The 27,601-nt window shown below is 45.7% G+C and overlaps 1 protein-coding gene across 2 annotated transcripts in view; it reads right to left on the reverse strand.

The window, feature by feature from the left end:
• Positions 1-20,112: 20,112 nt before the first annotated feature.
• GNG4 (G protein subunit gamma 4) overlaps positions 20,113-27,601 on the reverse strand; it is a 101,904-nt gene continuing 94,415 nt past the window's right edge. Inside the window, exon 4 of one of the 2 annotated variants that reach the window (XR_004059021.1) lies at positions 20,113-24,669. Coding sequence is in view for 1 of the 2 variants with exons in the window: in XM_010384663.2 (XP_010382965.1) it covers positions 24,541-24,669 (129 nt within the window). In the remaining variant the exon portion in view is untranslated. The remainder of the gene's footprint in view (positions 24,670-27,601) is intronic. The other variant, XM_010384663.2, reaches the window with a different exon arrangement.

Genomic DNA, 27,601 nt, shown 5'->3' on the forward strand with positions numbered 1-27,601 from the left:
AGTGCTCTGCTTCCTGGGTTCAACCCATTCTCCTGCTTCTGCCTGCCAAATAGCTGGGATTACGGGCACATGCCACCGCACCCAGCTAATTTTTGTATTTTTGTATTTATTTTTGTATTTTAGATGGGGTTTTGCCATGTTGGCCAAGCTGGTCTGAAACTCCTGACCTCAGGTAATCTGCCCATCTCAGCATCCCAAAGTGCTGGGATTACAGGTGTGAGCCACTGCGCCTGGCCGGACTGGTGGCTTTATAAGAAGAGTTTCTCCCACTCTTCCCTGCTCCTGATCCTTCAGCATGCCAGAGTTGGGCTTCTAGAGTCTCATGTGGTCAGCAACCTTGTTACTAATCCAACTTGTGCTCAAGTAACCTTGGCCCCACTGGAAAGGTTTGTCTCCACCGCTGCTGATGAGGTCAATCTAGGTGGGAGACAGTGGCTGTCACCCTGGTCAAGCATCGGCAATTTCCTTCTGACCACAGCCCACCACCTTTCCTGCTCATGAGGCTCCTGCCCTGGACCTCCCGGGCCTGAGCTCTCCTGCCCATTGTGTGTTCTGGTTTGCAGGATTAGGCTTCTGCTGTGGTCTCTGCTACGATGTGTATATTTGTCCCCTTAAGAACTCATGTTGAAACTTGATTCCCAGTGTGGGATTATTGAGAGATGGAGCCTTTTCAAGGTGATTGGGTCATGAGGACTCTACCCTTGAGAATAGATTAATCCATTAATTAATAAATTAATGATTAATAAAGTAATGGGTTATGAGAGTAGGACTAGTGGCTTTGTAAGAAGAGAAGAGAGACCTGAGCTAACATACTCAGCCACTCGCCATGTGATGCCCTGAGCTCTCTCAGGACTCTGGAGAGAGTCCTCACCAGCAAGAAGGCCCTCATCAGATGCGGCCCCTCAACCTTGTACTTCCCAGCCTCTGGAATAGTAAGAAATAAATGTAATTTCTTATAAGTAACCTAGTTCCAGATATTCTGTTACAAGCAACAGAAAATGTACTAAAACCACTATTAATAAAACAGTCTCTACTGCAAATTCTTTTCTGGAAGTGCTAGTTCTCCAGACTCAATCTAGGAACCCAGATTTTGCTCTAGCAGCAGGTCCAACATGAGGCTGGGGCCTGGCCCTGTGAGCCTTCTCAGTGGCTTTGTCCCAGCTACCTGAACGTGTGTTTTCATGCTCTCCTATCTCCATGTATCCTGTCCCCAGGATAGCTGCCAACCTGCCAGGATTCTCCAGCATCACCCACCAAGGTGCCCTCAAACTTCTCTGTCATCCTCCCCAACTACTCACTGTTTTCATCTGAACCCTGAGTATCAACTATTTTCCCACCTCCTCCAAGCAGGGAGCATAGCAAAGTGGTTAAGAGCCTGTGCTCTGGCACTGGACAGCCTGGTTCCAGCTTCACCTGTTACCACTTAGGTGACTTTGGCAAGTCACTTGATCTCTCATGCCTCACTTTGCCATCCTTAAAAATGGGTTTAATCCTAGTGCTCACAGGTTTGTCATGAGCATATATAAAGTTACATTTGCAAAGTACGTAGAAGACGGATTGGCACCTGGTAAACTCTATATAAGGATTTGATCATTGTGTTAGTTTGCTAGGGCTGCCATAACAAAGTACTAATAGACTGGGTGGTTTAAACAACAGAAATGGATTTCCTCACAGTTCTGGAGGCTGGAAATCTGAGATCAAGGTACCCACAGGGTTGGTTCCTTTTCAGGCCTCTCTCTCCTTGGCTTGCAGACGGCTGTCTTCTCTTTGTGTCCTCAACTGGTCTTCCCTCTGTTTGTGTCTGTGTCCTCATCTCCTCTTCTTATGAGGATACCAGTCATATTGGATTAAAGTCCATGCTAATGACCTCATTTTTACTTTATTATCCCTTTAAAGGCCCTATTTTCAAACACAGTAGCCTCCCTTTATCTGTGGGGGTACATTCCAAGAGCCCCAGCGGATGCCTGAAACCATTGATAGTACCAAACGATATATATGTGTGTGTGTGTGTGTATATATATCTACCATGTTTTTTTCTATACATGTGTACCTATGATAAGTAAGAGATTAACAACAGTAGCTAATAATAAAATAGAACAATTTTAACAATATGCCAGCATCACTACTCTTGTGCTTTGGGGCCCTTATGAAGTAAAATAAGAATTATCTGGACACAAGCACTGTAATACCACAACAGTCAATCTGATAACCAAGATGGCTCCTAAATGACTAACAGCATGGGGTATCTACAGAGTGGCTATGCTGGATTAAGGGATGATTCACATCCTGGGTGGGACCAAGTGGGACGGCATGAGATTTAATCATGCTACTCAGAATGGAATGCAATTTAAAATGTATGAATTGTTTATTTCTGGAACTTTCCATTTAATATTTTTGGACTGCAGTTGGCCATGGGTAATGGAAACTATAGAATGTGAAACTGCAGACAAGGGGGAACTACTATATGGTTATATTATGAGATATTATGGTTTAGGACTTAACATATGAATTTGGAAAGGAGGCACAATTCAGCCCAAAACAATAACTAAATGAATAATTTGTGCCTGGACACTGCCAAGCTCCTGCAGCCTTTGTTATAGACTGAATGTTTGTGTCTCCCTAAAACTCATCTCTGGAAACCGTACCCCCTAAAATTCGACAGGGCCTTTGGGAGTGATTAGGATTAGATGAGGTCAGGAAGGTAGCATTAGTGCCCTTGTAAGAGTCCCGAGGCAGTTTGCTCCCCTCTGCTCTGGGCCGCATGAGAACACAGTAAGAGGAGGGCCATCCACAGCCCAGGAGAGGCCTCACGAGAAGCTATGCTGGCGCCCTCATCTCAGACTTCCAGCTTCCAGAACTGGGAGAAATACATTTCTGCTGTGTATAAGCTACTCAGTTGGCCGGGCGTGGTGGCTCATGCCTGTAATCATAGCACTTTGGGAAGCCAAAGCGAGAGGATCACAAGGTCAGGAGTCCAAGATCAGCCTGACCAACGTGGTGAAACCCTGTATCTACTAAAAATACAAAAATTAGCCGGGCGTGGTGGCTTGCACCTGTAATTCCAGCTACTCGGGAGGCTGAGGCAGGAGAATCGCTTGAACCTGGGAGGCAGAGGTTGCAGTGAGCCAAGATCACGCCACTGCACTCCATCCTGGGCGACAGAGTGAGACTCCATCTCAAAAAAAAAAAAACCAAAAAAACAAAAAAACAAAAAAAAAACGCTACTCAGTTTATGGCATTTGTTTTTTATAGCAGTGTATACTGGCTGAGACCATGCCCTTTTGATTGTCCCTGGCTGGCCCCGCGATGGCTGTCTAGAGTGATTTCTCTCTAGTGTTAGCCTGGGACAGCAGCTGGACATCTTTCACCAGCCCTGCCAGAGTGACAGCAGCCGGCTCTCCCCCTCTTTCCCTTCTAGGTCCCTGCAAGACCTGGCCTTGTAGAGGAGGGGCCCAGTCTTTGGTATCTTGGTCCAGTGCTTACTCATTTAAAATTAGCAGAGGTGAAAACTGGAATATAATAGAGAAATCAGTTCACCACAAGAAGATAGCACTGCTTGCTAGTATAGTTGAGGCTTGAACAACACGGGCTTGAACTGCATGGGTCCACTTATATGTGGATTTTCCTCCACCTCTGCCACCCCAGAGACAGCAAAGCCAACCCCTCCTCTTCCTCCTCCTCCTTAGCCTACTCAACATGAAGATGAAGATGAGGATGAAGACTTTTATGATGAGCCACTTTCACTTAGTGAACAGTAAATTTTATCTTCTTTATGTCTCTCCTTTTCTTTCCTTTCTTTTCCTTTCCTTTCTCTTCCCTTCCCTTCCCTTCGTTTCTTTTCCTTTCCCTTCCTTTCCCTTCCTTTTCCTTCCTTTCCCTTCCCTTCCTTTCCCTTCCTTTCCTTTCCTTTTCCTTTCCTTTCCTTTCCTTTCCTTTCCTTTCCTTTCCTTTCCTTTCCTTTCCTTTCCTATCCTTTCCTTTCCTTTCCTATCCTTTCCTTTCCTTTCCTTCCCTTTCCTTTCCTTTCTCTCTCTCTCTTTCCTTCCTTCCCCCTCCCTCCTCTTCTTCCTCTTCCTCTTCTTCTCCTTCCTCCCTCCTTCCCTCCCTCCCTTCCTTCCTTCCTTCTTTTCTTCCTTCCTTCCTTCTTTTCTCTTTCTCTCTTTCTTTCTTTCTTTCTTTTCTTTCCTTTCTTCTTTTTTCCTTTCCTCTGTCACCCAGACTGGAGTGCAGTGGCGCAACTTAGCTCACTGCAGCCTCCAACTCCTGAGCTGAAGCTATCTTCCCATCTCAACCTCCCAAAGTCCTAGGATTACAGGCATGAGCCATGATGCCTGGCTCTCTTTCTTACAGTTTTCTTAATAAAATTTTATTTTCTCTGGTTTATTTTATTGTAAGAATACAGTATATGATACACATGACATAAAAAATGTGTATTAATTGACGTTTATATTCTTGGCGAGACGTCTGGTCAACACTAGGCTATCCGTAGTTAAGTTTTTGGAGAGTCAAAAGCTATATGTGGCCGGACGTGGTGGCTCATGCCTGTAATCCCAGGACTGTGAGGCTGAGGCAGGCGGATCACCTGAGATCAGGAATTTGAGACCAGCCTGACCAACATGGCAAAACTCTGTCTCCACTAAAAATACAAAAATTAGCTGGATGTGGTGGTGTGTGCCTGTAATCCCAGCTGTTTGGGAGGCTGAGACAGGAGAATTGCTTGAACCCAAGAGGCGGAGGTTGCAGTGAGCCGAGATCGAGCCACTGCACTCCAGCTTGGGTGACAGAGCAAGACTCCATCTTGAAAAGAAAAGAAAAAAAAAAAAGTTACAAGTGAATTTTTGACTGCTGGGAAGAGGGAAGGGGGCTGGTACTCCTAATCCCTGCATTGTTCAAGGGTCAATTGTGGTTAGAAACAAAGTCAAGTTCCAGCCACCAGAGAGATATTTAATGGTTAATACTGGGTTAATACTGTGGCCCCTTCCTAGACCTTGAACGTTTTACTAAATAAGTATTTCGACCTCCAAAATGACTTTTGCCCAGGCTGGAGTGCAGGGGCACATTCTTGGCTCACTGCAACTTCTGCCTCCTGGTTCAAGCGATTCTCCTGCCTCAGCCTCCTGAGTAGCTGGGATTATAGGTGCGTACCACCACATCCAGCTAATTTTTGTATTTTTAGTAGAGACGGAGTTTCGCCACGTTCGCCAGGCTGGTCTTGAACTCCTGACCTCCTCCTGCCTCAGCTTCCCAAAGTGCTGGGATTACAAGTGTGCGTCATCATGCCCCGCCCTTCAAATGGCTTTTATCATCACCTCTTGAAATGGCAATTTTGAAGTTTGAGAGCTTTCATTACAGACTTGACCTCTTCTTCTGGTGCTGATTATGGGAAGATGCTGTCTTCCCGGCATATCATGAGTTATCTTCTTCATAATTCAGTTTCTGGAGTGAGGGGGTCTTAGCTTGTATTCCTGTATAAAAAGACTGTGATGTTGATGTGTTATGAAACTGGAGTGTGATGGGCACCCAGTTACTAGCTGGTAAGTGTTACTGTCTCTCCTTCCCTCCATGCATCTTCGGTAAATGACCAAGTCTTATCTGAAATTCTGAGTCTTTGTGTGGTCTCATTCCCACAATAATTACTATTTACTATTAATTAATATTTACCTACTTACTGAGCATGTGTTATGTCCCAGGCATATGTTAAATACTTATGTTATTTCATGAATCATCAAGAGCTGCCTGTGAAATAGGTGTTATTATCCTCATTGTACTAGATGAAGAAATGAAAGCTTTGGACAGTGGCAAAGCCAGTAGACGTCAGAGCCAGGATTTCAACCCAAGCATCTCTGATTCCAAAGCCCAGGCTCCTTGCCATCCTGATGTTTGGTTTTTGGCCTTGTAAATGCCTCCTGGTTCAATTTCTATTTATCTATCAAGCAAGGTGTCTTCTTTCCTCTTGGATTTTCTTCTTCCTATGTAATTTTTTTGTTTTGTTTTTTTGAGACAAAGTCTCACTGTGTATCTTAGGCTGGAGTGCAGTGGCATGATCTTGGCTCACTGCAACCTCCGCCTCTGACGTTCAAGTGATTCTCCTGCCTCAGCCTCCCAAGTAGCTGGGACTACAAGTGTGCACCACCATGCACAGCTAATGTTTGTATTTTTAGTAGAGACAGGGTTTCACCATGTTGTCCAGGCTGGTCTCAAACTCCAGACCTCAGGTGATCCGCCTACCTTGGCCTCCCAAAGTGCTGGGACTACAGGTGTGAGCCACTGTGCCCGGCCGTAATTTTTAACTAAAGGAAGCTGTGCCAGTGTGGATCTGCACTTCCAAATGTTACCTGCCAGTAAGGGCTAAGATGAAACAACTGATTATTCGGTCAGGAGAAAGGTATTAGAAAAGCAGCATCAAAAGCCAGGCACAGTGGTTCATGCCTGTAATCTTAGCACTTTGGGAGTCCAAGGCAGGAGGATCGCTTGAGCCCAGAAGTTTGAGACCAGCCTGGGCAATATCACGAGACCTTGTCTCTACAAAAATTAGAAAACTTAGGCATGGTGGTGTATGCCTATAGTCCCAGCTATTTGAGAAGCTGAGGTGGGAGGGAGGATTGCCTGAGACCAGGAGGTACAGGCCGCAGTGAGCCACGATCATGCCACTGCATTCCGGCCTGGGTGACACAGCAAGACTCCATCTCAAAAACACAAAACAAAGCAAAAAGAAGTAAATAAAGAAGAGTGACATCAGCTGCATAGCACTGGATTTATCCAAACCAATGAATTCCTTTATTTTGCACCAGGGATTGGTTTATAAAATCAAATTGAATGAAGTCTAATTTAACTGAAAAAGAGAAAATGAAATAAAATGTACTAAATGATAAGAATTTTACCAAATGGGTTGGAAAGAACAGCTAGAGAGAGAATGAATACTTGTATGCACATCTGGCCGTGGTAATAATAGGTCTCTTTTCTCACGGAAACACTTCAGATACTCCCTACTCCATTTTTTTATTATTATTATACTTTAAGTTCTAGGGTACATGTGCATAACGTGCAGGTTTGTTACATATGTATACTTGTGCCATGTTGGTGTGCCGCACGCTCCCTACTCCATGTGCATAACGTGCAGGTTTGTTACACACGTATACTTGTGCCATGTTGGTGTGCCGCACGCTCCCTACTCCATGTGCATAACGTGCAGGTTTGTTACACACGTATACTTGTGCCATGTTGGTGTGCCGCACGCTCCCTACTCCATGTGCATAACGTGCAGGTTTGTTACACACGCATACTTGTGCCATGTTGGTGTGCTGCACGCTCCCTACTCCATGTGCATAACGTGCAGGTTTGTTACACACGTATACTTGTGCCATGTTGGTGTGCTGCACGCTCCCTACTCCATGTGCATAACGTGCAGGTTTGTTACACACGTATACTTGTGCCATGTTGGTGTGCTGCACGCTCCCTACTCCATGTGCATAACGTGCAGGTTTGTTACACACGTATACTTGTGCCATGTTGGTGTGCCGCACGCTCCCTACTCCATGTGCATAACGTGCAGGTTTGTTACACACGTATACTTGTGCCATGTTGGTGTGCCGCACGCTCCCTACTCCATGTGCATAACGTGCAGGTTTGTTACACACGTATACTTGTGCCATGTTGGTGTGCCGCACGCTCCCTACTCCATGTGCATAACGTGCAGGTTTGTTACACACGTATACTTGTGCCATGTTGGTGTGCCGCACGCTCCCTACTCCATGTGCATAACGTGCAGGTTTGTTACACACGTATACTTGTGCCATGTTGGTGTGCCGCACGCTCCCTACTCCATGTGCATAACGTGCAGGTTTGTTACACACGTATACTTGTGCCATGTTGGTGTGCCGCACGCTCCCTACTCCATGTGCATAACGTGCAGGTTTGTTACACACGTATACTTGTGCCATGTTGGTGTGCCGCACGCTCCCTACTCCATGTGCATAACGTGCAGGTTTGTTACACACGTATACTTGTGCCATGTTGGTGTGCCGCACGCTCCCTACTCCATGTGCATAACGTGCAGGTTTGTTACACACGTATACTTGTGCCATGTTGGTGTGCCGCACGCTCCCTACTCCATGTGCATAACGTGCAGGTTTGTTACACACGTATACTTGTGCCATGTTGGTGTGCCGCACGCTCCCTACTCCATGTGCATAACGTGCAGGTTTGTTACACACGTATACTTGTGCCATGTTGGTGTGCCGCACGCTCCCTACTCCATGTGCATAACGTGCAGGTTTGTTACACACGTATACTTGTGCCATGTTGGTGTGCCGCACGCTCCCTACTCCATGTGCATAACGTGCAGGTTTGTTACACACGTATACTTGTGCCATGTTGGTGTGCCGCACGCTCCCTACTCCATGTGCATAACGTGCAGGTTTGTTACACACGTATACTTGTGCCATGTTGGTGTGCCGCACGCTCCCTACTCCATGTGCATAACGTGCAGGTTTGTTACACACGTATACTTGTGCCATGTTGGTGTGCTGCACTCTCCCTACTCCATGTGCATAACGTGCAGGTTTGTTACACACTTATACTTGTGCCATGTTGGTGTGCTGCACGCTCCCTACTCCATGTGCATAACGTGCAGGTTTGTTACACACGTATACTTGTGCCATGTTGGTGTGCTGCACGCTCCCTACTCCATGTGCAGAACGTGCAGGTTTGTTACACATGTATACTGGTGCCATGTTGGTGTGCTGCACGCTCCCTACTCCATGTGCATAACGTGCAGGTTTGTTACACACGTATACTTGTGCCATGTTGGTGTGCTGCACGCTCCCTACTCCTAATAACAGGCCTTATGTGTGAACTAAACGGACCACGTTACCTTCATGTTTCATGGGACAATGTTTCTTTCCTCTTCAAGCTGTTCTTTCACTTCTTAGCAGCAGTGGCCCTCCCCTGGCCTTAATTACCACAATTAAACCAGTACACAGCTACACCATGTGAAGGTGCATTTATAGAATGCAGGTGCTTTTTGATTTTTAAATGGCAAGAAAATATAACAATATTACGAAGTCAACAGTGTGCACATTCCAGCCTGGGAGACAGAGCAAGACCCTATCTGAAAAAAAATAGTGTGCTTTCCTGGTTTACTAGCAGCTGCTTTTTTTCCCCCTTTTCTTGAGACAGAGTCTCACTCTGTTGCCCAGGCTGGAGCGCACACTATGAGTAATTAGTGAGTAATTAATAATTTTTATTAACAAGTGTATTTTGTGAGTATTGACCATTAGTGTTCTTCTAGTTGAAGTACAACGATGGTTTTTCATGTCATTTGTCATAGTCCATGTGGGAATAGTGGCATATTGTATATTTTTGTTGAGTGTCCTTTTGGTTATAGGGTTTGTAGGTTTCTCTTCGAAACCTTCTCCTATTTGTGGGGGCCTAGGGCTAATTATTACTGGTGCTGTAGGTTGTGGTATTGTGTTGATTTTTGGTGGGGCTTTTGTGGGATAGATAGTCTTTTTGATTCACTTGGGTGGCTTGATGGTTGTTTTTGGCTATACCACAGCGATGGCTGCTGAGGAATATCCTGAAACGTGAGGGTCAGGGATTGACATCTGACGGGCTTTACTATTAGGACTATTAATGGGGTTGGTGTCGGTTTGGTGACTAGTTGAGCATGATGGGGTGGGGGTTGTGATTGATTTGAATAGCGTAGAGAGTTGGATGATTTAGAGGGGGAGGGGTGAGGTTGTTGTATGAAGATTCTGTGGGTGTGGCTGCCTTGTATAGTTATGGGTGTTGAATAGTGGTAGTTGCTGGTGGATCATTATTTGTTAGTATTTATGTTGCGATTGAAATTACTCGGGGTAATATATTAGATAATTAGGAGTAGGGTTAAAAGGGATGGGATAAAAAAAGCGAGAAAGTAGAGTTTAATTAGGCCTTTTTGAGTAGAGATGAAACAGAGGCTGAAATTTGGGTTTGTGAAATGGTCTTTGTTACACACCTTTCTAGTCAAATTAGGTCTAATGGTAGTGTAGCCAGATTTTGGCTTGTGGATAGGTTTGAGTTGGGGGTTGTGTGGTGAATTGTGACTGAATAAAATCCTAGTATATTGGAGAAGTTGAATGTCTGCAGTGGATATTTTAGTTTAAGGTTGCTAGTTATGAGATTAAGCTCCATTGCTAGTAAGAAGCCTAAGGTGGTCACACCTGGGGCTGTGAGCTTCAAGTGGAGTGATATGGTTGTTTTGGGGGGATGAAGCAGGAATAATACTGTTGGTGATGAGGAATCCCACGAAGATGCTGCTGATTGTTAGGTGTTTAATTGAGTTAATTAGGAAGGAGTTATTTTTGTTAATAATAACCAGAGTCACGAAGCAAGGTTGCCCTATTAGAGCGAAGAAAATAATACAGGTGCTGTAGACAGCTGTCAAGGAGGTGGCAATAAGCATAATAGAAAGGGCTCAGGCGTTGGTGTATGATGTGTTTGTGGTTTCGATGACGAGGTCTTTGGAGTAAAAGCCTGTGAGGAAAGGCATACCTGTAAGTGCAAGGCTGCTGATAATAAGGGAGGAGGAAGTGAGGGGTAGAGTCTTGAATAGCCCTCCTATTTTTCGGATCTCTTGTTCATCCATGAGGTTATGGATGAGGGATCCTGAACATATAAATAATATAGGTTTGGAAAAGGCGTGGGTGCAGATGTGAAGGAATGATAGATGCGGCTTATTAGTGCCAAGCGTGACTATTTTAAGGCCTAACTGGCTCAAGGTGGAGAATGCTATGTTTTTTTTGATGTCATTCTGTATTACAGCACAGATTGCTGTGAATAAGGTAGTAATAGCCCGCAGACATAATGTAAAGGCTTGGATTGATATGTTATTTTCTACTAAAGGGTAGAAGCAGATGAGCAGGAATACTCCTGCTACAACTACAGTGCTGGAGTGGAGTAGGGCTGGGACTGGGGCTGGGTCTTCTATGGCAGATGGGAGTCAGGGATGGAGGCCGAATTGCGCTAACTTTCCCGCTACTGCCAAGAGAAGGCTAATTAATGGAAGGGAGTTGGGGGTAGGGTGTAGAATAAATGTTTGTCGAAATTCTCATGTGTTGGAGGACAGGAGGAATCATGCTATAGCTGAAATAAAGCCAATATTGCCGACGCGGTTGTACAGAACTGCTTGGCTGCTGTATTAGCATCTGCTCGGCCGTACCATCGGCCGATTAGTAAGAAAGACATGATTCCTACGCGTTCTCATTCAATAAAGAGCTGAAAGAGGTTGTTGGCGGTAGCCAGAATTAATATTGTGATAAGGAAAATAAGTAAGTATTTGAACAATTGATTTAATGTTAGGGTCTGAGTTTATATATCATATTAAGAATTCTATAATAGATCAGGTAACGAATAGTGTTACTGGGGTAAATATTGTGGAGAATTAGTCTAGCCTGAAGCTTAGTGAGAGTTTGAGAGTTTGGATTGTCATTCAGTGTCAGTCTGAGATAGTCTGTGCATATCAACATTGTTGTAGGGATGAGGCTAATAATGAAGGCGCATGCGATAGATGTTTTTACGTAATTTGGGTATGAATCTTTTTGGCGGGGCTTGGCTAAGGTAATGGGAATCCGTAAGATTAAGGGGATTAGGGATGTTATAGCAGTGGAAGAACACATGTTTGTTGCTTTTATTTGGAGTTGCACCAATGTTTTTGGCTCCTAAGACCAACGGATGACTCTAATCCTTTAAAAGTTGAGAAAGTCATGTTGTTAGGCATGGGGGCATGAGTCAGCAGTTCTTGCATACTTTCTCGGTAGGTAAGAAGTTGCAGGCTTCTATTATTAGATCTACAATCTAATGTTTTGGTTAAACTATAGCTATAGCATGCAAACCCCATAATAATTTTAGGGTTTAAGGATAATAGGAAGATAGACACAAGATGTATAAGTAATAATGTATTTTCTCGTGTAAAGGAAGGTTTAATACTGTTAATATAATATGCAAGTGTCCCTCGTTGTGTTGTGATTAGCATATTTAGGGAGTAAGGGGCTGTAACTAGTATATTAAGTCCTATAAGCATAATAGTGATATTAGATCAGGAGAATGAGGCCATAGTCACAAAGAGTTCTACTAGATTAATGGTATGGGGTAAGGTAAGGTTAGTAAGATTTGCTAGAAGTCATCAAAAGGCTATTAGCGGAAGCAGTGTTTGAAGGCCTTTGGTAAGTAATAGGGTTTGCCTATGGACCCACTCGTAGTTTGAATTTGCTAGGCAGAATAGTAAGGCTGAAGTGAGTCCATGAGCAATTAGAAGGGTGACTGCACCTGTTAAGCTTCAAAGGCTCTGAATGAGGATAGCCATGATAACAAGTGCTATGTGGCTTACAGAGAAGTAAGCAAAACGTGATTTTAGATCAGTTTGTCATAGACAAATAGAGCTTGTCAACTATTCCTCATAGAGACAGTATGAGGAAAGGGTATGCTATATGTTCTGTTAGAGAATTGAGGAGAAGAGTAAGTCCTGTTATACCGTAGCCACCTAGCTTTAGGAGTACTGCTCCAGGTACTATTGAGCCCGCAATAGGGGCTTCTATGTGGGCTTTGGGGAGTCATAGGTGAAATCTACATAAAGGTATTTTTACTATAAAACCTATGATACATGCTAGTCATATAGGACTGTCGGATCAAGAGGCTAAGAGCTCTTGGGTAGTAAGTATTATTACTAGCATGTTTAGTGAACCTGAGGTATTTTGAGTATAAACAAGTGTTACAAGTAGAGGAAGGGATCCTACTAGTGTGTAAAATAAGAAGTATGAGCTTGCATTGAAGCGTTCTGGTTGGTTGCCTCAGTGGGTGATGATAATTAGGGTAGGACTAGTGTGGCTTCAAAGGGGATATAAAATATAATTAGTTCTGTGGCTGTGAATGCTCTGATTAAAAAAGTCAGTAGGGAAATCAATATAGAAATATAGAGCTTTTTTCCTGGAGGTGATTCATTGGACAGGTGATAGTGGCTTGCTAGAACTGTAAGAGGCAGTAGACAGGCTATTAAGATTAGAAGGGGTGACGTCAGTGGGTCAGAAGAGAAAATTAATGAGAGATTGTACAGGTTATCGTTGAATTGGTTAAAAAATAGTAGGCTGGGCCGGGCACGGTGGCTCAAGCCTGTAATCCCAGCACTTTGGGAGGCCAAGACGGGTGGATCACGAGGTCAGGAGATTGAGATGATCCTGGCTAACACGGTGAAACCCTGTCTCTACTAAAAACACAAAAAAATTAGCCGGGCGTGGTGGCGGACGCCTGTAGTCCCAGCTACTCAGGAGGCTGAGGCAGGAGAATGGCGTGAACCCGGGAGGCTGAGTTTACAGTGAGCCGAGATCACGCCACTGCACTCCAGCCTGGGCGACGGAGCAAGACTCCGTCTCAAAAAAAAAAAAAAAAAAAAAAAAAAAAACTAGGCTGATGAGGCTGATGAGCAGGCTGTGAATAACCATGTTGATTCAGATTACAGAATTTTTAGAAAATCATGTCATTGGTAACAGTATAATTGTTGGAATAATAATTTTTAGCATTGAAGTAAATTTAGATTTTGTATGTAATCCAGGCCCTGCGTGTTGGAGATTGAAACTAGTAAGGCAAAGCCCACTGCAGCTTCGCAGGGAGCAAATACTAGGAGGATGACGGGTATTATGGGTGCTAGAGTGAAATGTATGTTTGAAGCTATGAGAGTATTTATGATAACTATTGAAAGCATTATGCCTTCTAGGCATAGCAGGGATGATACTAGGTGGGATCGATAGACTATCTCTGGCAGTGATATGGTGTATGCTAATAAGGGCATTTGGTAAACATGGTCTATCACAATCTAATGAGTAAAAATCATTTATTTTGACTTAAACTATTTACTGATTCATCTCAGTCTAATCCTTTTTGGGCTCATTCACAAGTCAAGCCTAGGATTAAAATGGTAACTAGTATAAGGACCGTGCTGATTATTAGTGTCAGGGTGGTTGTTTGAAGGGCTCATGACAGGGGTAGTAGGAGAGCGATCTGAGGCAAAAAGGAGGAATGTGATGGCTACTAGGAAGAATTTTATGGAAAAGAGGAGGCAGGCAGAGGCTACTGTGTCAAATCTGCATTCATAGGGACTGGATTTTTCTATATAAGTATTACGTTGTGGGAGCCAAAATGCAATTATTAGTAGTAGTAGGGCCAGTAAGGTGTTGGTTGCTAGGGCTAGTGTCAGGTTGATTGCTCTCTTTTGGATATTATTGAAACTAATTGATTGGAAGTCAATGGTACTGTTTACACTAAAAGAGTAGGATCCTCATCAGTAGACAGAGATGTATAAGGATAGTCATTTTACGTCTACAAAGTGTCAATATCAGACGGCAGCTTCAAAGCCAAAGTGGTGGGTGGATGGAAAGTGGAATTTTAATTGACTGAGGGGGCGATGTTGATCCAATGATAACCTGAAGTCCATGAAAGCCTGTGGCTGTAAAGAACGTTGAGCCGGGCCGGGCGCGGTGGCTCAAGCCTGTAATCCCAGCACTTTGGGAGGCCGAGACGGGCGGATCACGAGGTCAGGAGATCGAGACCATCCTGGCTAACCCGGTGAAACCCCGTCTCTACTAAAAAATACAAAAAACTAGCCGGGCGACGAGGCGGGCGTCTGTAGTCCCAGCTACTTGGGAGGCTGAGACAGGAGAATGGCGTGAACCCGGGAGGCGGAGCTTGCAGTGAGCTGAGAGCCGGCCACTGCACTCCAGCCTGGGAGGCAGAGCAAGACTCCGTCTCAAAAAAAAAAAAAAAAAAAAAAGAACGTTGAGCCGTAGATTCCACTAGAAACAGTAAAGAGGTTGTGCAGTGGTGCAATCTCAGCTCACTACAACCTTCGCCTCCCAGGTTCAAGCAGTTCTCCTGCCTCAGCCTCCCATGTAGCTGGGATTACAAGCACACGCCACCATGCTGGCTAATTTTTGTATTTTTCTTAGAGACAGGGTTTCACCATATTGGCCAGGATGGTCTTGAACTCCTGACCTCAAGTGATCTGCCTGCCTTGGCCACCCAAAGTGCTGGGATTGCAGGCATGAGCCACTGTGCCTGGCCTTGCATTTTTTCTTTAAATGAGATATAGAGGAGATGAGAGCCTTTTGGTTCTATTTTTTTTTCTTTTTTTTTTGAGACTTTTTTGAATTTCACTCTTGTTGCCCAGGCTGGAGTGCAATGGCGCAATCTCGGCTTACCGCAACCTCCGCCTTCCGGGTTCAAGCGATTCTCGTGCCTCAGCCTCCTGAGTAGCTGGGATTACAGGCACATGCCACCATGCCTAGGTAATTTTGTATTTTTAGTAGAAACAGAGTTTCTCCATGTTGTCCAGGCTGGTCTCGAATTCCCGACCTCAGGTAATCCGCCTTCCTCTGCCTCCCAAAGTGCTGGGATTACAGGTGTGAGCCACTGTGCCTGGCCGAGACTTTTGGTTCTTAAATGCCTCAGTCTGACAACAGGCAGGGTAGTGGTGTTGTTAGGCGGACTGATTCAAATTCAAATTCAGTCACTTAGTAGTTGTCTAATATCTGGCAAGTTACTTAATTTGAATTCAGTTTCTTTTCTTTTCTCTGTTTCTCTTTCTTTGAGACAGTATCTCTCTCTGCTGCCCAGGCTGGAGTGCAATGGCATGATCTCAGCTTACTGCAGCCTTGACCTCCTGATCCCATGTGATCCTCCTGCCTCAGCCTCCTGAGTTTCTGTAACTACGGACATGCATTACCATGCCTGGCTAATTTTTAAGTTTCTTGTAGAGATGGAGGTCTTGCTGTGTTGACCAGGCTGGTCTTGAACTTCTGAGCTCCAGCAAGCTACCCACCTCGGCTTTCCAAAGCACTGAGATTACAGGTGTGAGACACTGCACCCAGCCTAAACTCAGCTTCCTCATATTTATATGAGGAACATACATCTACCAAATGAGGATAAAGAATATCATAATGCAATTTTGTAAGGATTAAAAAAGTTAACTCCTGGCTGGGCACAGTGGCTCATGCCTGTAACCCTAGCACTTTGGGAGGCCGAGACAGGCAGATCATCTGAGGTCAGGAGTTCAAGACTGGCCTGGCCAACGTGGTGAAACCTCATCTCTACTAAAAATACAAAAATTAGCTGGACATGGTGGTGCATGCCTGTAATCCCAGCTACTTGAGAGGCTGAGGCAGGAGAATCGCTTGAACCCAGGGGGTGGAGGCTGCAATGAGCCGAGATTGTGCCACTGCACTCCAGCCTGGGTGACAGAGTGAGACTCCATCTCAGGGGGAAAAAAAAAAAGTTAACTCCTTTGCTCAAGACCTGGCACATGTTTGCACTCAACAAATATTGGTTCCCCTGCCCCCTTTCCTTGGTTACTATTTCAGTCTTCTAAGGGTTCATTCACACCCCTAAGGAGAAGCACTTAATGTCAGGAAAGGACTAGTAGGAACTTTCATGCCTTTATTCGGATAATACTTTCTGATTGCTATCATGTGCCAGATGATATGTTCCGTGCTGGGAATGAGTAAAACCATATAAACCAAATGGTATCCAAGACAGGTCTCAATCAATTTAGAACGTTTATTTTGCCAGGGTTAAGAACACACCCATGACACAGCCTCAGGAGGTCCTGACGACATATGCCCAAGGTGGTCGGGGCACAGCTTGATTTTATACATTTTAGGGAGACATGAGACATCAGTCAATATATGTAAGATATACATTGGTTCAGTCCAGAAAGGCGGGACAACTCCAAGTGGGGAGGAGGCTTCCAGATCCTAGGTAGATAAGAGAGACTGGTGCATGCTTTTGAGTTTCTGATTAGCCTTTCACTGAATAAACAGTTTACAGCAGGGGTCTCCAACTCCCAGGCCACAGACCAGTACGGGTCTGTGGCCTGTTAGGAAGCAGGAGGTGAGCGGCCAATGAGCATTGCTGCCTGAGCTCCACCTCCTGCCAGACCTGTGGCAGCATTAGATTCTAATAGGAGGCTGAACCCTATGTGAACAGTGCATGGGAGGGACCTAGGTTGCTCCTTATGAGAATCGAACGCCTGATGATCCAAGGTAGAACAGTTTCATCTGAAACCATGCCCCCCACCCCACATGCATGGAAGAATTGTCTTCCACAAAACCAGCCCCTGGTGCCAAAAAGGTTGGGGACTGCTGATTTACAGGAACAGTCACTTATGCCTACTCTGGCTTAGTGAAACAATAGGGGCAGAGCAAGCAAATCGGATGTGCATTTTTCTCACATGAGTAGAGGGATGACTTTGACTTCTGCCTGTCCTTTGTCCGCAAGGAATTTCCTTGTGGGCAAATTGTGAGGGAGTGCGTGGGGGTTGGGGCACTGGTGGTGGGGGTGGTGGTGCGTATGTAGCTATCTTATTTAGGAATAGAGTGGGAGGCAGGTTTGCCTGAGGCAGTTCCCAGCTTGACCCTTCCCTCTGGCTTAGTGATTTTGGGGAGATTTCTTTTCCTTTCACAGCCAGAACCCTGGGCCTCAGAGGGTTTATGGCATCGTGGGGGAGACAGATCTTCTTTGAGTCATCACTTACACAGATGTAAAACTGCAACCATGACAAAGGCCTCAAAGGAGAGCCTCACAGTGAATAAGAACCTAGAGATAGATTGGACTTCGTCAGAGAGGTCAGAGAAGGCTTGAGTCTTCAGTGATGCTTGAGTCAAGATCTACCAAATAAGTCCACCTGGCAAAGAGAGGAGGGAAGAGTGTGCCAGGCAGAGGAAGGTGCAGGTGCGAAAGCCTTGTCCAGCAGGGAGCATGGCTAGTAGATAGGCTTGAATCATGGCCAGTGGGGATGGAGCACAGGGTTCTCAGGGGGAGTGAGGTGTGAAAGGGATGCTGGAGAGTAAGTAAGAGTCAGGGTAGGCAGGGCCTTGGAGGCCACCCTGGGTCACTAGGGAATCTTTGAAGTAAGTGGTTACAATACCAGCATGCAGTTAATGATCGTATGTGGGTTTGAACATTTACAAGTTAGTACATTATATATAGCTGAAACTGAATCAAGTTGTGAGGGTTTTTCTAGAAACCAGATGGAATGCAGGATGGTACTAATGTGTCGCTGGCTTGTCCACACATCAACAAAAGCATTAAAACTGGGCAGACGCCCAGCTCATCCTCCACCTTTGCTGCTCTGGGCCTACATCCTGAGGATGGCAGAGCACATCTTGTGCCACTGAGGAGATGTGGCTGGAAGCTGAGGGTTAGAGGGCATCCTCTGACCTTTCATGAAAACAGCCCATGGCAGGGCGTGGTGGCTCCCACCTGTAATCCCAGTGCTTAGGAGGCAGAGGTGGGCCAGGAGTTCAAGACTAACCCAGGCAATATAGTGAGACCCTGTCTCTACAAAAAAATAAAAATAAAAATAAATTAGCCTGGCATGGTGGCGTACACCTGTAGTCCCAGCTATTCAGGAGGCTGAGGCCAGAGGATCGCTTGAGCCCAGGGACTCGAGGCTGCAGTGAGCTGTGATGGCGTCACTGTACTCTGGCCTGCACAACAGAATGGATCCCATCTCAAGAAAAAAACAACAAAACAAAAAACCTCGCCCATGATCTGGTGTCTTACCCCCTGAAGAGCTGAGGAGATGTAAGTGTGAATAATTCCGTCTAATGGATTGCTATCATCCATGTTCTTCTCAGTGTTACAGAACAGGGGTCCTGATCCAGACCTCAGGACAGGGTTCTTGGATCTCATGCAAGAGAGAATTCAAGACCAGTCTGCAGTGCAAAGAGAAAGCAAGTTTATTAAGAAAGTAAAGGAATAAGAGAATGGCTACTCCATAGACAGATCAGCCCTGCGGGCTGCTGGTTGCCCATTTTTATGGTTGTTTCTTGATGATATGCCAAATAAGGGGTGGATTATTCATGCCTCCTCTTTTTAGACCATATAGGGTAACTTCCTGATGTTGCCATGGCATTTATAAACTGTCATGGCGCTGATGGGAGTGTAGCAAGGAGGACAACCAGAGAGGTCACTCTTGCGGCCGTCTTGGTTTTGCTAGGCTTTAGCCAGCTTCTTTACTGCAACCTGTTCTATCAGTAAGGTCTTTATGACCTGTATTTTGTGCTGACCTCCTATCTCATCCTGTGACATAGAATGCCTTAACCATCTGGGAATGCAGCCCAGTAGGTTTCAGCCTCATTTTACCCAGCCCCTACTCAAGATGGAGTTGCTTTGGTTCACACGCCTCTGATATCAGATCAGTGTTGCTTGTTATTACTCTTATTATTTTCATCTCCAATCTGAAGAGTCACCAAAACAAACTTCCTTCCGCCCTTTGGTTTGCTCGCTCCCCTGGCTCCCAGCAGCAGGGGGGCTGCTGACAATGGGCAGAGTTGTGGTTGAGTTCCATGGGGGCTGGAGCTGAGGATCAGAGGCAAGCCCTTCTGACTCATGTCATGGGGTCCCAGCGTGAAGCTGCTCTGTGATTGCCCTGCAACTCAACACGCCAGAGCTGCCACAGGGAGATGGCAGAGGCTGCTTGGTAGCTGAGAACAAGAGAGATGCCCTAGGAGATACTCAGAAACAATCCGAGGTTCAGAAGCAGGGCCAGAGCCCCCAGGGATGTGAGCAGAGTGGCCATCAGTGTTCCAGCCCCAGTGTATTAACCCCTATGGGCTGGGTAACCTGGGCATCTGAGCTTGCATTCAGAGGTGTCATAGACGAGCCCCCTGGGGCCTGTGCTGCGGCTCCCTCCCCAACGGTGGTGTCTGATGACAGGGTTTTGCAGCAGGCCACCTCCTCCATCCATTCCTGATGGTCAGAAGGCAGGAGAGCCTGAGAGGACAACATCTCCATCATCACATGGGAACTCCCAGTGGGATTCCTCACTGTCTTCCCGAAAGACACAAATTCCACAGAGTTTGAGCATCTTGTTCACAGGGCCCCACCTGCGTGGTGCTGATGGCCTATTCTCCATCCAGATAGCTGAGGATCATAGTTTGTACTTTAAAATGACATCAAACATGCTCTTAAAATGCCCCACTAGCGATGTTAGTTATCATTAATGTAATGTTAATGGTATCTAAAGAGGAGTAAAAGTTTGAGCAAAGTGCCAAAAAAAAAAAAAAAAAAAAGTAGGATTCTTGATTGCAAGTCACAAAGCCCAACTTTTTATTAAAGCATAACATATACACAGAAAAGTGCCCAAATCAAAAGTGTACAGCTCCAAGAGTGTTCACAAACAGAATGCACCCAAGTAACCGGCAACCAGATCAAGAAACAGAACATCCCAGAAGCACCCACCACCTCATGTCCCTCTTCTGGTTACTATCTTCTTAGGACTGATCTCTACTTGCAACCACAAGGATGAGTTTTGGGTTTTACACTGTATATAAATGGAATCCTATGGTGCATTTTTGCCTTATCTTGTTCACCACAAGGTTGGTGAATACACTCCAAGCTGGGGGTGGAGTTGCAACTCATTCCCATTGCAGTCTGGGATTCCATCGTGTGAATATACCCTAATGTGCTTATCCAACCAACATGGGCATTTGGGTGCTTTCCCGTTTGGGGTTATTATGGAGAGAGTTTTTGTGAAGATTTAGGGCATTTCTCTGGATGAACACAGGTACACACTTCTGTTGGGTATACACCTAGGGGTGGAATTGTTAGGTCATATACATTTACATCCAACTCAGGCTATTTCATTAAAGAATAAGGAATGTACTGGAAGGAGTTTGCCGGCTCAAAGAATTGACAGAAAACTAGAAGGGAGATCTGTAGTAAGATAGGTGGAGGCGGAGACAGCTCAGCAAGTCCAATGAGTGGAGCAGAAATGACATTCCCAGGACCCTGCCATCCCTGGACATTGCTACCAGTGGACACACCATCCCTTCAGCCTGCCAGCGCTAGACACCTGCCTTACTGGATGACTACCAACCCCGAACCACGGTGACTTCCTTGAAATGAGTCTCAGCATCCCTTCATTTCTGTGTCACATTCTCCAGGCTCATAGCCCCAAGCAAGGGTCCAGGTAGTCCACCCCAGGTCAATGACCACTTCCCGACTGGTATGGGGCTGGAAGCAGGGTGTGCCTGAGGGACAGGGAATACCTCCTTTCTTCAGCTTCCACGGTGGGTACTACCCACCACTAAGTTTATATCTAAGGCATGATGTCCCTGCTACAGGAAGGGAGGGGAGATGCTGTACAGTTAAGCTGAAAACACAAAAATGACAACTGTTCTCACAGCTGCACTCCATAATGCAAGCAGGCTTTATTCCATTCATCTTCCACTGACAGAGTGGGGGAGGTCAGTGACATGTCTGTGGATCTCATAGCTCATGTGCAGAAATCTGCATCTAAGAAGAGGGAGCTAGGCCAGGTGCTGTGGCTCACGCCTGTAATCCCAGCACTTCGGGAGGCCAAGGTGGGTGGACCACTTGAGGTCAGGGGTTCGAGATGAGCGTGGCCAACATGGTGAAACTCTGTCTCTACTAAAAATACAAAAATCAGCCAGGTGTGGTGGTGGGTGCCTGTAATCCCAGCTCCTTGGGAGGCTGAGACACGAGAATCGCTTGATCCCAGGAGGTGGAGGTTGCAGTGAGCCGAGATTGCGCCACTGCACTTCAGCCTGGACGACAGAGCAAGACTGTCTCAAAAACAAACAAAAAAAGAAGTGGAAGCTGGGTTCACGACCACTCTAGGAAGGGTGACCCATCTCAAAATGACATAGGTCTGGAAGAGGTGCAATAAAAGTACAGAAAAGCATCTCATAGCGGGAGGTAAGGAAGAGAGAAGGAAAAGGAAAAGGAGAGAGAACAAAAGGGAGTCTGAATCTGGAAGGACGGGACATGTAAAAGCAACGCGGAGGAAGTTTGGTGGAAGAGGAAAGCAGCATTTTTTTGACCTGACAAAGCAGCATTTTTTTTGATACTCTCTGTGCTGTCCCACTTTCTCAGCTTCTCTGATGTGCTTTTGTGACTTGTGCTTTGCTTCATCGGGTTAATGATGTTGGCGTGAACCACAGAATAAAGAGATCCTGGTCATAAACTGCACTATCAAAGGATCTGAGGTCTTAGCGTCACATCCAGCATACAATTCTGTTCTAGTTTGAGCATCTTAACAACACTGATATTACCAGTGAGCTGATAATGAAACTCAGAATGGGTTTCATTATCATTCCTTGCTACAAAAGAAGCAAGGAATAAAAATGTCCTAAATCCATTTACGAGGGCAGCAAGTCATTAATTGATCTGAAAATTATATGTGCCTCTTTGCAGGCAATTTTATTCATCCAACAGAACCATGGTCTCTTTGAAGTCATCCATTCTTCCCTATATTATACCATGGCATTTAGTACATTTATTTGTTTTAAATGATAATCAGAGCTTTCATCTATGTAGCATCTCTGTTTCCTCTAGACAGAAAGGCAGGATAATTACCATTAAACCCAATCTGCAGGTTAGAACATTTCAGGCACACAATGGCCTGCTCTGTATCACACAGCAAGTCTCGGTCAGAACTAGGGAGACAGGCAGTTTCCAAATAAACAGAATAGAACAAACTTAGACAAAGAGCTCTGCTCCCACAGTGTATTCTCCTCTTTCATCGGGGTCCTATGAGTTTGGTTTAGGTAGGGCCTTCAGGTTGATCTTAGACAATCCAAGAGCTAATTCATCAATGTCTAGCGTTTCCTTGGGGCATCCATGAATCACCTTCCTTAAACTGCCAGAATTCGGCTTCCTCCTGGTGAACGTGGGAAGTGAAGTGTGCCGTGGGTTGGTGCAACAAAGGTGTTTGCTTCACGGTGTGCAGTTAAGATAGTCTGCGGGTCTCCCTACCTGCAAACAGGTAGACCTGGAAGGTAGCACAGTTCAGGGGGCTAAGGGAACTCTGGGGCTGGGCTGCCTGCCCTCAAACCCCAGTTTTTCTGCTTACCATGTGTAACCTTGGGCAAACTACATAAACTTTTTGTGCCTCAGTTTCCCCTCACTCTAAAACAGACATATGGCCGGGTGCACTGACTCACACCTATAATCCCAGCACTTTGGGAGGCTGAGGTGGGCAGATCACTTGAGGCCAGGAGTTGGAGACCAGCCTGGCCAACATGGTGAAAGCCCGTCTCTACTAAAAATACAAAAATGAGCCAGGTGTGCTGGCCTGCGCTTGTCAACCCAGCTACTAGGGAGGCTGAGACATGAGGATCATTTGAACTTGGGAGTGGAGGTTGCGGTGAGCTGAGATTGTGCCATTGCATTCCAGCCTGGGCAACAGAGCAAGGCTCTGTCTCAAAAAGATGAAAAAATAAAACAAAACAGACATGCACTTATGGTATTTATTGTTGGAAGATTAAGTACCTTAATGCACACCAATGCTCAGATGACTAGGGGGCACACAGGGGGCTGCTGTCACCATGACTCACTCCTGCAGAGGAGGGACTGCCCTAGTAAAACCTCAGCGGGCCCAGAGCTGTGTCCAGAACAGGTCCTTATATTACTGCAGCCCACAATGGAACTACTGAGTAGGAGCCAAAAGAGGAGGGAGCAGGAAGAGGTGGCATTTGGAGAGGGGAGACCGCACACACAGGTCTGCTACAGCATATCAACGGCATGGGGTACTTTTACAGTCAAGTTGACTTCGGTGTCTGCCCACCATCTATCTTTGTAGGGCCACTGAAACAAGGGACATCCACCATGGCCCCGGGAGGATACGTTAAGAAAACCATTCCACGGCTGGGCGGGGTGGCTCACGCCTGTAATCCCAGCGCTTTGGGAGGCTGAGGCGGGTGGATCACAAGGTCAGGCATTTGAGACCAGCCTGACCAACATGGTGAAACCCTGTCTCTATTAAAAATACAAAAAATTAGCTGGGCATGGTGGTGCGTGCCTGTAATCCCAGCTACTCAGGAGGCTGAGGCAGGAGAATCGCTTGAACCCGGGAGGTGGAGGTCGCAGTGAGCTGAGGTCGCACCACTGCACTCCAGCCTGGGCAACGGAGCGAGACTCTGTCTCAAAACAACAACAACAACAACAACAACAACAACAACAAAGAAAACCATTCCAATCCTGTGGGTTGTCTTTTCACTAGGATGATGGAAATGCAGGAACTAGAGAACCTCTGCAGCTGCTTTCTCCAGGAAAGTTGATGAAAACATTGTTTCAGTTGGCCAAAATGCTCTAATTTGATACTGAATATTGCAAATAAGAGATATTTAGGCATAGTTTTTTTTTTTAAATAAGTTGTCCCCTGAAATGTATTAATATGATATAAACTTGGAAACTGATGTTTAAAAATTTTAAACTCTTAAGTCCAGACTTATTTTTACATGGCACATTTGTTATTTGGCTATAAAAATTTTGATTTTCTTTGCCAATAATGAAAATAACATGAAAATGGAAAGAAAAAAATGAAATTGAATGCCACGAAGAAAACAGATGAAAACATAAGACAAGCCCCGGCCACCATTGGCTGGGCAGGGATGGGTGTTGGTCTCACTCCCTAAGGCTTAGAGCATGCATGGTCTCTACAGGGGACTTTGAAGGTCAGAAAAGGAGGCGTTTTCATCACACGTGAAGTTAGAGAATGGTACAAAAGAACTTCTTCTCGCGAAAGGGGTTTTCTGACGCAGGCACTGGAATGATGAGAGGATCTTCCCGCACGTGAGCTTCACAGTAGGCCAGGAGGTCCGCAGCTGCCTGGGAGACCTGTGAGGGCACAGAGCACAGGCATTTGGTTAAAGGCCCCTTCACAGAGTGGGTCCAGGGAAGAGGTGTCCACGTAGAGTGGGGATAAGCCCTAGGATAGGCTTTATAGTGCACACAGCCTATGACAAGGTCATGCCCAGGCTGGAGGGAGGGTTCGTGCAAACCCAGGAGACTGGTTCGAAGTGTGCCTCCAAGAAAGGGAGGCCGCCCTTGCAAGGCAGGTCAGCATGGAGACAGGAATAAGGGATGGCAGGAGGCCCAGACAGCCTTGCTACAATCTTGAGTAGGTGAGGAGTGGAGGCTCCAGGACAGTAGTCTCACAATGACTTTGCTAAACCGTTTCTGGAAGAATAAAGCAGAAGGCAGCCCCTGGCCACGCCAGTGTGATCATATTTATTATCATTATCAGTGGTTTTATTGCAATCCACTCTTGAGACCAACACAGAGAGACACTTCATCCTCCTCAACAGAACTCGTATTTAGCTATGTTTTAGAAGCATACATGTTTTATTTTTATTTATTTTAAAATTTTATTTATTTAGTTTTTGAGGCAGAGTCTCACTCTGTTGCCCAGGCTAGAGTGCAGTGGCACAATCCCCACTCACTGCAACCTCCATCTCCCGAGTTCAAGTGATTCTCCTGCCTCAGCCTCCCAAGTAGCTGAGATTACAGGCACCCACCATGCCCAGCTAATTTTTGTATTTTTTGTAGAGATGGGGTTTCACTATGTTGGCCAGGCTAGTCTCAAACTCCTGACCTCAGGTGATCTGCCCACCTTGGCCTCCCAAAGTGCTGGGATTACAGGCGTGAGCCACTGTGCCCGGCCAGCACACATGCTTCAACTTGGAGTGGCCACTCCCCTGCGGCGAGAGGTGCTCCTGACCAGAAAGTTCTTTCCTCTGCATTTCTTTCCAGGCTTATCTGAAGCCTGCTGGCGCATGGCAGTTGTACATCAAACTGTCCCCAAGCTCAAGCCCAGAGGAAGAGCAGGTTACGAGAGAGCGGGGCGCGGACAAGCATTTGCTAACAGGGAGAGGCAGTTACGAGCTTATTTTGTTCATGGTCTGTGTCATGTGCTTGGCAAATAAATGGCCTGTGCATTAACTCATCCTGCCAATTAGGCTGTTCTGCCTGCGAGTGTTTATTAGAGGATTACAGGCAGAGGTAAGTACATAGCAGTCAAATGAAATCCTTTTAGTACATTCAATGTCTAAATCTTCCCTAGAATGATAAAAATGTTCCACAGATGAAGAAAAAAATGTTTTGAAAACTCCAGCTACACAGGCCATACACATTCCCTTCTGGGTTTTAAAAATTGGCTCATCTTTCAACATTTTACAGAGATTCTTCTGATTTTCAGCCCAGACCTAACTGCTTTAGCAATGGCTAGGAATAATTTCAGCAGAGATATACAATGAATCAACTAAAGACATCACTCAAATAAATCAACTTGAAATTTAGCAGATGAGTCAATCTAAATCCTTACAAAGCCTACATTTGTTAAGAATGTGGCATGGAGAAATGAGTTCCTGTAAACATCAGGCTTCTAGTTCTACCCCCGCCCCTAAGCCAGCTGTGTGACCTTGGGTAAGTAGCTCAACCTTTCTGAGCTTCACTTCTTTCATTTGTAAAATTCAGGAGCATTGGAGAGCTCTAAGGTCCCAATTTACTCTAAAATGTCTATGATTCTACCTTTAATAGCATGGTCAGTATTTAAGATCCAAAAAATGTGTATGTTGAGTTTAATGGGAGTGTTTGAAGTTTGCAGTGGTTTACAGGAAGCCCATATAGGAATTTCCCAGATGTGTGAGGCCCAGGGGAAAACTGAATCTGTGGGGAGTCTGTGAAGCCATCACAAGGAGCTAGAGCACAGGCTTAGGGAAACAGACTCTGAGGCCCACAGGGTTGTGATGGACACACAAGAGAATGGAATCACATGGTGAGTGCTGCAAACTCAGAGCCGTTGGGCTTGGGAGATTGAGCCCTCCCTTGCTGCCACCTTCTAAGGAAAGCTGAGTGCCCTCCCCAGCTGCTGGAGTCATGACCTCCTTAGTTTCCACTCCTGGCTTCTCACCATGCCCAGAGATGCAGAAGCTGCTGAGGTCCGGGGTCTCCCTCATGGCCACCATGTTAGGACAGCCACTAAATTCATCCAGTGGCCCCTCTGGCAACCCCTGGGCAGTGGTCTTCACTGCTGCCTGGGCAGCACATACAAGGCTGCAGTGTTGGAACAACCACATTGCTCCTCTAGGAGCCACTGTCCTCTTGGGTTTGCTAGGTCTGGACCCCTGACTCCAGTGAGCTCTTCTGGGAGCTCCATTTAAGAATGGCTTGGCTGGACACAGTGGCTCACCTGTAATCCCAGCACTTTGGGAGGCCAAGGCAGGTGGATCGCCTGAGGTCAGGAGTTCAAGATCAGCCTGGCCAATGTGGTGCAACCCCGTCTCTACTAAAAATACAAAAAATTAACTGGGCGTGGTGGCGGGCACCTGTAATCCCAGCTACTCAGGAGGTTGAGGCAGGAGAATCGCTTGAATCCGGGAGTTGGAAGTTGCAATGAGCTGAGATTGCACCACTGCACTCCTGTCTGGGCAATAAGAACGAAACTCCATCTCAAAAAAAGAAAAAAATAAATAATGTCTCGTCTGACCATCATGCGTTCTCCAGTTTTCTAGTTTTCACTTTTCCCATCTACTTCATTTTTTGGGGGCATGCTCCAGTTTCATCTGAATTCTCTATAATCCTCATTATGCCATTCAGGAAGGAAGTATTCACTATCTACCCTTTAGCTAATCCAAAGGATGCAAGGGAAAGAACAAGGCCCTCTAGAAGATCTCACTGTGATCTCAAACATGGTGTAGTCACTATAATAATCCATGTGTGCTGAAATGTCACAAAAGAACACTTGCACGCCACTGTGGATCCATGACGA

This window comes from Rhinopithecus roxellana, chromosome 8, assembly GCF_007565055.1.
Source record: "Rhinopithecus roxellana isolate Shanxi Qingling chromosome 8, ASM756505v1, whole genome shotgun sequence".
In the NCBI taxonomy this organism is placed as follows: domain Eukaryota; kingdom Metazoa; phylum Chordata; class Mammalia; order Primates; family Cercopithecidae; genus Rhinopithecus; species Rhinopithecus roxellana.